General features: G+C 45.7%; 1 protein-coding gene across 1 annotated transcript; it reads right to left on the bottom strand.

The window, feature by feature from the left end:
- Positions 1-9,561: 9,561 nt before the first annotated feature.
- On the bottom strand, positions 9,562-13,196 carry slitrk2 (SLIT and NTRK-like family, member 2). The gene has a single exon (XM_079557349.1). It carries the CDS (start codon positions 12,392-12,394, stop codon positions 9,647-9,649), a length of 2,748 nt encoding a protein of 915 aa, XP_079413475.1. The 5' UTR covers positions 12,395-13,196; the 3' UTR covers positions 9,562-9,646.
- Between the last annotated feature and the right edge of the window lie 265 nt (positions 13,197-13,461).

Below are 13,461 nucleotides of genomic sequence, written 5' to 3' on the forward strand. Positions count from 1 at the left end.
ACAAAAAAAAAAAGAAAACCTGTCAGTAATCTACAGCAAAAGTTTCAAACCGATGTGTCTGCTCATTTCTGTCCCCCCTATTCATAATCAGCGTCTCGCCTTGACTAAGTGACGACCCATTACAGTCAACAAAGCCTGCGTTGCAAACAAGAGTGCACTTTGTCTCGGACGCTTAAATGTTAGGCAGCCTTTGAATTGACATAAACGGTGGCTGCGGCGGCGCATTACGACAGAGCGGTTCCATATGCATCGCAGCTAAACAGATCAGAACAATCCCGCCTTTAGAAAAGCAGCCTCGTTGGAACAAGCCAAAAACATTCACAGGATCATTTCCGCGCTTTCAGGTGTGACGTTGTACAGAGCCATTTCAGAAGACGCAAATGTGGCTCCTATATCCAATCCAAATGAACAGGCCTCCCAATTGAGGAAACCTGTGTGAAATATTATAGGCAACACACTGCAGGTGAACGGGGGGGAAAAAAGATAAATGTCGTGTTATCAATTTGAAACTTTGCTGAACATTACTGACATAAATATGAGGAAAAAATGTATTGCAAGTTTCCTGTCATTTTATGTTTTCATACAAGAATAAGGCATTTTGTGCATAAAAATTGCTGATAATTTCAGCGACAGAATCTAAATAATGGATAGACCCAGATTAAAATGTAGAGTTTTATTTGTTACATTTTTTTTTCCCGATGGAATTTTGGATCTTGTTAAGTTTTTGAATTAAAAAAGATAAAATAAGAAATAAGGGAAACCCCCGCACCATTTGGTGGCGCTGGAATTTCTGTAACTTCCTGTCCTGCCTGTGAATGATTGATCGGTCGGAACCATAGACTGTATATATAAATGGACAGCTTCTGCTCACTCCTCCCCGTTTACCATAATGAACTGTATATCCGCCATGAATTCCCCCTCGACCGTAGTGGTCGTGGGGGAATTCATGGCAGATTTACAGACTCCTCCCCAGCTCTGACGAAGCATTTTCCTAAAAAGGGCATAAGGGCGGGATCTTCACTGTAGACTCGGCCCTTGCGTGACGTGTAGCTCGCGCTGCTCCAATGCTAACAGTGTGACCCTCATTAAGCAAATTCGTCTTGCGAAAACCAGCCTGGTTTCTTAAATTGTGACTAACCCAGAGTTATCTCAGGAGGAATATCTAGCCTAGTCTAGTGTTGAAAATGTAGAAACCAGGCATTAAAGTTGTTGTTAAACGTGTCTAAACTCCAATGCTTTTCAATGGGGAACTAGCGGCGATATGGAGGTACTACAGCAATGGCGGCCTCTAGTGTCGTGGGCATAAAGCAGAGCAGCCAGCGGTCAGGACTAACAAACACAGTCGAGGACGATGAAGACTCGGATAGACCTATATTATAGCTCACCACCAGAGGTGAGGACTGTTTATTGACCTTCCAATTGGACTAAAGACTGAATCGCAAACATCCGATTTGAGTATAAGCCAGTTCCTTAATTTATAGATGAGAATGAACTCAACAAATGAGCTGTTCTAATGATGAATTCTTTCCCAAGGTCAACAAAGATACAATGTACATATCGAAATGCCGATATTGCGTTTGTAAAGATTTGTTAATTTGTTTTTTTTCAATAGATAAGACCTCCTCCAATCCCACTGTGACTTGTGTGATCATATTGAGCTACAGACCGAATCATTTGGTCGAGTCCCGCTGAGACAAAGGGACCGCCCCCGGTATAAAAAAGGGTACAGGAAGCAGTTCGCCACTTTTTCAGTTTTGTTCAGTTCTTGCGCGCAGTTCATGCAGACAGACCTGAGAAAGAGACGATGAACTCTGACCTCTCTCTGTTTCAGATGGACCACAACAATCTTTAAATCTGCGCCCGCCATTTGACGTGATTTGTAACTAATCAGTTACTTCTTTTAAGAACATGAGTCGACCCTGAGCCGACAACCACCATCGGTGACGTCTCCTGTGCTAGCTGCTGAGGGCCCTGCCCGGGTCTGCATCAACTCGAGACCAACATCCAAGAGACCATGACTAAAGGGCGTCGGACACCAGAACTTTGGGACGCCGGACCACAGTTGGTGTGGAAAACCTTTCTCTCAGAGTCTTAAGCGCATCTCTCAGACCTGGCTCAATGAGACTCACATCACTTCTACTCAAACCACCTCAACTTCACCTACTGACTTTCAGATACAATTTTAGAACATTTTATCTGATCATCCATTCTGTAAACCTGCTAGGTTATTCTGTTTTGCATTTTAATATTTAATGCCTTCTGGTAATCAATGTTGATCATTAAACCTCCATAAACCACAGTTTGCTTTGGAAATGCGTGTGTTTATTATTTCAGACTAAGGGTCCATGTGTATCGGTCCAAGAACTTACTTTGGATAAATCTGTAGTTTAGCCTCTTATTCTTACTTTTATTTTGTTTGCTTTTCGAACTGGTGCTCCATTCAAATTTTAAGGCTAATCTACCGATCTATTAATTAATTAACACATTAATTGATTAATAAACCCTCATATCCTACACTACTAAAATCCTGCCTTGTTTTTTGGGGGGTTCAAAGCTGGTATTTATTAAGCTATTGTTAGTCCATATTTTGCATGAACATCTTACACTTATCACTTCAGAATGGGGAATATTCTCAACTACAAATACGTATTTACAAAATAATTGGCCATAAATTAGACCATGTAGGATTTGTTTTTTGCTTCAGATTTGTCCCCCGAGTAAATGAATTGGTAAGAATATTTTTTATAGCATTAACACCTAATAAGGCTCGTATAACCAGAAGCGCATTAGCACTATGATCAATGTCCGACAATGTCCTCATTTCCGGCTGATAAACAGTAATTAAGAATTGAATGGGAGAGTTCTAGTAAGATGTTGAATAAGGTCAAGTAAAATAAGGTGCTTTACAAATACCAATTAGAGCTAATTAACATTAAATTAGGACACTACTTAGCACTTAGTAAGTGAGCGCTGAAATAAAGTGTTATCGAGACGGGTATGTGTTGTAACGCCTGAAATCGTGGTTTTGATTCAGTAACGCAGGTTTCAGTCATTTTCTTCTTCTACTACACAAATTGATCCGATTGTTACACAGCACAGGGGTTCCCAAACTTTTCAACTCGAAATCACCAGGCCAACAAGTCCCTGCAAATGTTATTAGCATTGGCATTAAAAAGCATTCAAAGATATTCAATACATTTAACCAAAATCAAAGCCTTAAATATCATTAAAAAAGCACATAAGTGGGTCACAAACCTTTCCCATAAAACATTTTCTTTAATATTAAAGGAATATTTCAGGATATTTCACATAGGGCCTCATTTCCTAGTTCTCCAGAGTGTTGTTGATTTCTGGATTTCTGTAGATCCGGTAACCAAGCAGATCTCTCCGCCACTATGTAGCTATGTGATGCTGCTCAAATATAATTTATTCTAAATGCAAAATGAATGAATGACAAATATATCTGTCTCCAGATATCAACAACACTCTGGATAACCAGGAAATGAAGCCCTATGTCAAAAATCCCCTCAAGCGCATTGAAAAAAGTATCGAATCATCACTTGATTCCGTTAAAATGACTGTTATCGGGTTGATTTGATCATCATTTCATTCATCATTCTTCTTTGGATAATTTAACAATATTTTGAGGAAAACACACTATTTCACATTATATTATTCAAGTCTAAGTCATATTTGGGTTACTGTTTGTCATTCTTGGGTAATAATGGATCCCGACGGCAAACATATTTAGCTTCAGTTTTGGCTGAAATCACATTTTTTTGCCCAAACATTGCCCATTTTGTCCAATTCACCAATTCAGTGGTGAAAACAAGAGAAGAAGTTTTGGCAGCAAGTCAAATGTAAAGTTTTTCAATGCCATTTTAATGCCTAAATACTATATTTTTCTCTGCATATTTCATTTCTTCAGATTTGGAAAAATTCCCAAAACAGTCGAATGCGCGAAACCTTGATATTCCAAACTAAATGGACACAATGGGCAACTTTGTGCAAATGGTTGTGTAAAATTTCAGTCTGAGCAGCAGCTGAATTAGTTTTAGACCATAGATTTTGTGTTTTTGACAAATGTACGCAGCAAAAAAATAGTCGCGCAATATCACTGTTGGTGGGTTCTGTCTCAAAGAAAAACATACACTGTAGAAAAAATTAAGATTTAAGGCCAGTTTGAATCAGAATTACTGCTTATTATTGACACTTATGGCCTAAATTTTGGTATAATTCATTTATTCATAACTTTTAATGTCTCACAACAACCCTGTAACGGCATGCTAACGAATCAAAGGTGCTTTGAAATGAGCTTTGAAAATGTAAATAACACTTCTACATTCTACTTCATCCATTCCCAAAGTCTGGGACATCGTGGCCCTCGTATTGTTCCAAACAATAGTAATTGTTTACTCCATTCAAAGGAATCTGTAATTATTTTACAGCTAAATTTAAATGAACAACAACATCTACAAGGACTGTCGCTTAATACTGGTTAAAAGGGATACATTTTAGCAAATAAATGTACATTCCTTTCAAAATGTGTGTTTTTTCTATGTACTTGATTTGTAGACAAGCTTATGGGGCCCCCCTGTAGTGCCCCTGAGGACCTCCCCCACTTCGGGAACCACTGATCCACTTAATTATGCGTCAAAATCTAGAAATCACCCACAGAGCACTTTGGCATGCAGAAGAAACGACCAAACTGAACAGGATTACTCAAAACTGCATGAATGAATCAGAAATATCGCTTCAGATTTGGATTTTTGTTGTTGTTGATTATGTACCTGATAAAAAGATAAATGAATCAACAAGTAAATTCAGCATGGCCTTTAAAAATGTCAGCCTGCATGGGGGCCCCTTGTATCCGCTTTTGCCCTGGGCCCCTTAAGTGTCTAGAGACGGCACTGTTACAACCTGTCTACTCACTCCACCTCTTACACTGACTAACTGTAGGAGCACTTTATGAAGACACAACGTCTGGGCTCGCTTTAAAGACAGAAATGAGTGAGTGAGTGACTGACTGACTGATTGAGTCATGCATATTTCAGAGGCAGCTTATTTAGTTCCAGCCGGTTCAGCCAATACAATCAAATACTGACAGCACACCATCTCCACACGGCCTAAGCGACACTTCGCGCTTCCTGGCTTCTAACATTTTCTCCACCCTGTGATCACGGGTACACAACAACGATGAAGAGTTATCCCTTTATCACGCAGGCAGACGCTACAAAATGGAGTCTCCGTGTGTGCACAAAGAAGAGAGCAGGGTTAAAGCCGACGCGCAGTGTGATGCGAAGTTAAAGCTTGAATTAGGGCGGCAAGGTCTATCGATATCGAATCGCAATCAGTGTTTTGACTGCTACTTTTTTTTTTCTCTTCTGTGTCTGGTATTGGAGTGATAGATATTCACTGATCATAATTGTCGAGCCTTGCGATCTCTAGTTCAGCTGGAACAGATGCCATTTTAATTTCATTTGAATATCAAATGTTTAATGCCACAAATGCCAAAAATGAGGGGACATTTTGATCTTCAAAGCTAAACTGGACAACCTTTGAGCACAAGATTGTGTCAGAGCTACAGCTGAATTTGTTTTAGACCCAAGTTTTTGCCTTTTTGACAAATGGATTCAGTAAAAGTAGTTGATTTAATGCCAGTTTTAATCTGATCTCATCTGCTTCAATGACTTTTAAAGGCTTAACTGTGGCATAATGAATTGAATGACTTTTAATGCTTTTTAATGCCCCAGAGTAAACCCTGCAAAAGTTCTGAGTTTCCATAAAGTAGATTCAAAAGTGTTTTGATAGACGCATTGTGATCCCATCCAAGGACTTATTTTAGTCACGTGGCTGTCCCCCAGTGGTGGTCTTAATGTCGGGGAAACTCCTCCAGAAGAGGGCAAGGGCGTCCACATAAAACCAATTTTTTTGAAAGTACATAATTGTATTTTGTTCTAATGTGGGACAGTTTGAGCAGGAATCTGTTTGACAGTCATCATTTTAGCAGTTTAAGCATTTAAATGCATCAGATATAAAAATCACAAATCAAAGAGCAATCACAGTATTTGTCCGAAATTGCCAAAATTGTGCCGCCTTAGATTGAATTATTCCTTTTATAGGCATTGGAAATTTTACATTTGATCACTTTTATTCATATCTGTATGATCGAGAGACTGGGCTGGGGCGACATCTGCAAGCTGCAGTGGGACAGTTAAGTCAAGCTCTCACTTTCAGCCAACAGCAGGCTAGCAAATCCAGTGTGGACACATTTGAGCCCAGGACTGCTCAGGAGGGGTCCGGTGATCGATTATGGGCTTTAGAGATGTGGATGACAGTTTTAAGTTCCAACAATTATGCAATACAATCCAAGAAATACAGATCGGAGCGCAACGAGTGCAATCTCCAGAGGTCGCGGTCCTTCCTCTCTCACTATTTTCCCAATAAGGATTATTGATGTCTTGAACACATCAACAAGAGTTGAAGAAAACATCACAGACAGTGAGATACTGATGGGAAGTCACTTGGTTTTTAACATGATGCTCGAGCTATTTATATTTTTGGACAAGACACCGCTACTATACTCACTCATAGGAAAATAACAAGAGAAGAAGAGCAGCGCCTCTTGAGGATCCACTCAGACAGTTTGCCCGTAGCAGTAGAAAAAGAGATGACCAACGTGAACAGCATTACTCAAATTAAGCTAAACACGACTCCAGGTATGATTTCGACAATGGGACAATGCTCAACTTTAGGAAAGCAAATTTTGCAAATATCCCCTGTCGCAGTGATGCTCAGTAGCACGACTGCAGAGCTGAGCACCATATCTGATAAGAAATTATCATAAGGATACATGGACTCTATTACAGTCATTCTCGACACTGACTCGACTGCACCAAGCCACAAACTGAATGACCTGTTCTCTCGAAACCGCGACTGTATCGTCAGCCCTTGAAAACATTCACAGTTTGCAAACAAAGCCTTTCTCTCTCTTTGTCAAAAGCCGGGCACCTTTCCCCCTCTATCATTAACAGCCTGCACCATGCAAAAAGTGAACACATCTTGACTTGCAATGAAGCACAGTTTCATGAGAAAACGGGTCAGAGTTATGCTGTGCAGCGCGTTCTATCGCCTCTGTTTGTGTGCGCAGGTCCTGACAACACAGCCCACTTATTTACTAATGCACAACAGCTTGTCCCAAGAGTGCAGTGCTTTCTGAATCTGGCCCTAATGAAGAAAATGGCGTCCAGCGTTAAGGGAAAAGCGTGATATGTGTCAGGAACAGTTTGCCGTCAATCGAGAAAACTGAAACATTGAGTAATTATCTGCAAAGACGTGAAAAGAAAGGCCTGATCCAAGACAGCAGAGATTAGGATGGCATTTGAACAAAGGCAGAAAATGAGGGTATAACCTGTCCTGCGGCAAAAAACAACCCTGAAACAAACAAACCAGGTTTAGGCCAGGCCTGAATGAAGACTTGAACCAGGACTTAACCCAGGGTGAAAGATCAAAACATGACAAATGTACCGTAGTGGAACAATCAGTGTCTTCACGGAACACAATTCAGGTTAAACCAAACAAGTTTTTGTAACAACGCAGTAGGGCGCTTACTCATAGCACAGAATTAGCATTTCTCTTTAGATTTTCATGGGAAATCCTAATTTCACAGGTCACTTTCTCAAAATCACTGGTCATTTTCTGTCTTTTTTTTTTCTCAAGATGCTTTTTTCCTCATGTTTTGGAAGCTCTATCTCCAATGATGATTGATTTTATAGAGCAACTACGTAACTCAAAGACATCCAAAGATCAAAGTTAAAAAAGTTATGAACAAATACGTCAACAACAGAACAAACACTTGCTTTGTACATTGTTCCGAACTCATCAGCAGAAAAAAACAGCATTTTCTTGCAACACATGCATCTTTTACGTCACCAATGCAACAGTTTGAAATCAACATCTTTGAATTATCCTGTCCCCTTACTAACCTGCAGGGTCACGCCTTAAAACAAGGTCTCACAGTGATAATCAAGCAAAAACAACTCAGAAATCGATCGGTCAAAGTCAATTCAAACACTTGCGCCCACTCGAGAGCACCGATTGCAATGCACCAGCCGAGACAGACTGCAACATCTACATATTTGACCTTTGCCAGAACCATTACGTCAGCCCCGTTTCAACACATCCACGATACAGTAGCGACACATGATTTTAGAAAACCGCCAAGAAGCCAATCCCCCAAAATAACCTCCAGTATCTCCCTCCGGTGACTGTTTTCGATGACTGTTCTTGTTTATACAGAAGTCGAGAGAGGTCTGCTTTCGAAACGCTTGCTCACAGATAGCAACCGGCGCGGCAACCGTGATGTATCAGCGCCAGCAGACGCCCCAGAAAGATGCATGGATAATTAGAGAGGCCATCACCGTGCCTCTCTCAAAGCCCGGGTAGCAGCGTTTAATCTTACTCTTCTGCAGTTATTAATAAGCCGTGTTGCCGGCGGAGGGATGGAACGGATGAGGGGTGTGTGAGTGTGGGTTTGTGTGTGTGTGTGGAGGGGTGGGGGGGGTTGTTTGGGGAGAAATGCATGGCCGGGGTCGAGTTCCGTGGCAGCCGCGATCATTAAACCGGGCAAACAAGCACCGTCAATCACAGAGGAGCCACTGTAAGCACACACACGCAGTCACACACACACACATGTATCGAGGCAGCCCATCCACACACAGGCACGCAGTCAGAAGAAAGAATTACCTCCAGCTCACGGCTTTCACAAAGTGCTCCAGTGAAAATTTAATGGCGCGTTTTTGGCCGCGCTGTATTGCTCGTCTAAAGCATACAATGTAATGTCTAAGTACATCTCAAAGACACTTCCATTCAAAGCAAAAACATAACATGATTCTCCCTGGCAGATACAGAGTCCACACCAGTCTCGAGTTCATTTTTATATTTTTTCTATTTGAAATGGACAAATAAGTCTTCTAATTTACATAAAGTTTTCTTTAAAATACAGCACTTTGAAAAGAAAAGGAAAAAAAAAAAAAACGGAAAACATATCCATTTGCAGAGAGCATTGTTGATAAAATAGTGGAGTGCAAAGGCACTTTCTGGATTTCGCCGCTTGTCGTTTGGAAAGATTCATTGAACACTCACCATTTACCTGTGGAGGCTATATGTACAGGAATGTCAGTCTGCAGCTCCTCTTCTACAAAGATCAATAGCTCTGCGTTTCACAGGGAAAATAGAATACAGTTTTCAGAAAAGCACAGAGCTTGTACACAGTCCTGCCCATGAGTATACCTGCCGTTATCCAAGTCTGTCAGAACAGTTTTGTTTGTTTGTTTGTTTTTTTTGTTCTCAAAAATGAAGAAATAATTTATACCTTCCGGGAGAAAAATAGAACTGCATAATAATATAATTCTCATAATCCGTTTATACATCTGAAAGGAAATGGAAAAGGGGGTGGAAAAAAAGGTCCAGAAAAGCCGTGGGTTCACTTCAGTCATGGCCAATTGAACACAGATAGATAAAGACAGATATATAGAGCTATGATTACAGTAACGCTTGGGCTTATTGGAGCGCGGGCGAAGGGGGAGTGGGAAAACTCGTGGTAGTGGCGGTGGTGGAACTGGGGGGGAAGGGGGGGGGGGCTATCTTACAGTTGGCTCATGGCAGTCTGTTTCTCCAGCACCTCCAGATAGTCCGGCTCCGCTTTTAGCTTCCCCGGCAGGAGCAGCGGGTGCTCCGGGTGCTTCGCGTGCTCGGCCCCGTAGTACTTCCGGGGCGTCCCGTACAGCACGGTTTTGTTCAGCCGCGGGTCGTGGGCGGGGAGGGGTCTGCGCGCCGTAGCTGCCTCGTAGGGGGGCACGATGCACGGTCTCTTGGGTAAAGTGCAAAAGTTGTACGTGAAAGGGGGGGCTCCGGCGGCCGAGGGCAGTTCCTTGTGCGGCCTCTCTGCTAAGTTTTGGTACAAGACCTCGGGGGGCTCTGGGGAGGTCAGGGTGCAAGGGTTGGGCGATTTATCCATAAAATCTAACGTGCTGATTGTATAAGCCCCCGGACTGCGCGTGACTACCTCCTCCTTCTTTGCATCCAGGGGCCTAAAGCTGAGCTCTTTTAGATTGCGATAAAAGGCTACCTGCTCGCCATCTTTTTGCATGTAGATGGGGTTTTGGCACATGGAGCCCATGGGAGGGGGGATATAGTTATAAACATGGCTTTCTGAGGACTTATCCGGGGTGGGTTCTGGGTTATATGAGCCATATTGCACCTGGAAAGAATTGAGATCTAAATTGTTAGCTCCGTTGGGGACGTGCTCGATGCCTTTGCGGCGTTTTAGGACAAAAACAAAAAGCCCAGCCCCGAAGCAAACGGAGAGGATGAAAACGACGAGGAGGCCCAAGATGAGGACGGAGAGGGGGACCTCGGGATGCAACTCCGGGGTGTGCAGTGCAGATTCGGTGGGGCTCGTAGAGCTGAGAGGAGAGAAGGGAGAGGGAGAGGAGGAAGAGGTGGTGGGAGAAGGAGAGGCCGAGAGGGCAGGGGTAGTGGGCTCGGTGCCGGGGCTGAGCAGGGTGGGGGCTCGGGTGGGGGTGGCGTGCCGCGGGGTGGGCACCTCGCTGGGCTCGGTGCAAATGGCCTCGTTGCGGAGGGAGCGCAGGAGGCGGCCGGCGTGCTTGGACGGCGAGTCGCACGTGATCTCGTTGACGACCACGCTGGTGCTGGACAACTCCATCCAGTTCTTGAGGGCCACGATGTCGCACGTGCAGTCCCAGGGGTTCTCCTGCAGGTCGATCTGGATGAACGCCGACAGCTGGTCCAGTACTCCTCTCACGGGCAGATACGAAAAGTGGTTGTTGCGCAGGTTGAGCCGCGTCAGCATCGTGCCCCCGAAAACGTTGTCGGGCACCGATCTGAGCAGGTTGTTGTTGAGAAAGAGCAGCTGGAGGTTGTGCAGAGAGTTAAAAGTCTGCGGGAGGATTTCTTTGATGATGTTATATTCCAAATACAAGTACTGCAGGGACTGGAGCCCGCCAAACAGAGACTGCGAAAGAGACTCGATGTAATTCCCGTTTAGATAAAGGCGTCTGAGGTTGGTCAAATTCTCGAAAGCGCCCTCCTGGATGACGGCGATCCGATTATTTCCGAGGTGCAAAAGTTCCAGGGAGCTGTACTCGGCCAGGTCTGCGCGGTAGATAATCTGCAAGTAGTTCCCCGTCAGGTGAAGCTTTTTGGGGTAAGAGGGCTTGGGGTTGAGCTCGCTGATGTTATGTAACTTCCGCTCCTGGCAGTTGATGTGCAGCCCGCTGTCCGGGTTGGGGGACGTGCACACGCAAACGCCGGGGCACAGCATGGGCACCGGGGAGCGCGTCTGGTACACCATGATGGGCCCGAAGACGTGCTTGTCCTTGAAGCGAGGGGTGGGCCGGTTGGAGCGCATTTTGGGGGGGCGCGAGGCTTTGGGGGCCCGGGTGGGGGTGACCAGGCCCGGGTGGTAGGTGGGGGGCAGGGCTCCTTGGAAGTGCGGGTCAGAAGAGGAGGAGGAGGACGAAGAAGAAGAGGAGGAAGAGGAGGAGGAGGAGGGGTGCGCGCGCTCGCCGGCGTTCCTCCGCGGGCACAAATCCTGCTTGATGAGCTGCGTGATGTCTTTGCCGTGCAGCCGGAAGGGGGTCTCGCACACGATGTCCCCGACGAACACCGAGATGGTGTCCAGCCACGACTTGAGCGGGATCAGGTCGCAGGTGCAGTTCCACGGGTTCTCCTCCAGCTGGATCTCCATGATGCCGCCGATGTGCTCCAGCACCCCCGCGAAGGGCAGCGTCTTCAGCCGGTTGCCGCGTAAATCCAGGTGGGTGAGGAGCACGAAGCGGAAGATGTTGGGCGGCAGGGACAGCAGCAGGTTGTCATTGAGGATCAGCACTTTGAGCTTGTTGAGCTTACTGAAGGCGCCCGGCTCAATGACGCTGATGTAATTATAGTCCGCCTGCAAGTACTCCAGACTCTCCAGCCCGGCGAACGTGTCCTCCTTTATCACCTCCAGGTTGTTGTTGTTCAAGTGCAAGCGCTTGAGAAAACGCAGCCCGTTAAAGGCGCCCGTCCGTATCTCCTGCAAGCCGTTATTCCCCAGATGCAGCGAGCTGACATTGCCGTAGCTGACGAACTCGTTGGCGCTGAGCCGCGACAGGAAGTTCCCGTTGAGGAAGAACTGGGAGACTTTGTTCGCCGGCGCCTGGAACTGATTGACGGTTGTAAATCCCTTGTTCTCGCAGTTGATGTTGAGGACGTTCTCCCGCTCCTCGCAGGCGCAGCGGCTCTTGCAAATGTCTTTGGAGGGGGAAGTTTTGCGGCTCTCGGCGCTGGTCACCGCGGCGAGGAGGCTCAGCAACAGCACGCCGCGCAGCATTTTTCACAGCCGCGGGAGCCCGGAGACATAGAGATCCTGCATTCAAGTTTGCCAGAGCCGCCGCGCGAGGGAGAGAGAGGAGCGGAGAGGGGGGACGAGGGAGAAGGGGGATCTCATTCTTGGGGCGCGCGCACACGGGCACGCACACGGGGGCAGAGAGGAGCCGAACGCCTATTCAACGGGGAGAGCGGGGAGACGGTACTTTCCACGGAGTCCCAAAAATGTAAATCCATCCGAAAGGCGGAAAATCTCGGGAATGGAGACGATCTCGCGGTCTGGGTGGACTTGGCACATTGTCAGAGGTGGAGAGAAGTAAGACAGACTTCTACTGCAGCAATCCCCCCTCTCTCTCTCTCTCTCTTTCTCTCTCTCTGAAGCTCACAGAAAATGGGCTAAAAATCCACCCAGAGGGGAGCAGCAACAAACGCCGCCTCTGTGCTCCGCTTCGAGGCAACGGCACCTCATTTTAGTCCGTGCACTTTTGTTTCAGCAATCCCGAAATGAGAGAGGAAAAAGAGAAGAAAAAAGCACCAAAACACAAAAACATGACGCGCCCGGGATCCGTGCGTCCTTTTTTAGCGAGGGGGTGGAGCGCAGAGTGCACCGGAGGGCGAAAGGAAAGAAAGACGGTGTTATATTCCCACAGCTGAGGCATAACTCCAGCCTGCTGCTGTTGCCGCTGCTGCTGCTGCTCCTCCGCCGCGCGCTCTGAGCCCGCACCGAGCGTCTACTGCTGCTACTGCCTCTGCGCTCGCCCCGCTCCCCGCGTGTGGAGAGAGAGCGAGGGAGAAAGGGGAGGAGAGAGAGAGACAGACAGAGAGAGAGAGAGAGAGAGTGCTGGGGGCGTGACGTCACCAGCACAGTTCACACACTCATCTCCAAAGCATTGGGTCATCATTTAAGGAGAGGTCTCGCTGGCACCGACCTTACATGGGAGTTGGTGTTTTCTGCTTCGTTTTGATTGCAATTTGAATTTTCCAGTCAGCTGAGCCAAATAGAACAACAAAAGAGTATACATATAAGGGCAATCGATATGACCATGTGTCAAAAGCCTACGGTTATTACAG

The sequence above is a fragment of the Gobius niger genome (assembly GCF_951799975.1).
Source record: "Gobius niger genome assembly, chromosome: 5".
NCBI classification, from domain to species: Eukaryota; Metazoa; Chordata; class Actinopteri; order Gobiiformes; family Gobiidae; genus Gobius; species Gobius niger.

Bases quoted from the DNA above. Each gene is read 5' to 3' on its own strand.
- slitrk2 (XM_079557349.1), bottom strand. From the start codon at position 12,394: ATGCTGCGCGGCGTGCTGTTGCTGAGCCTCCTCGCCGCGGTGACCAGC.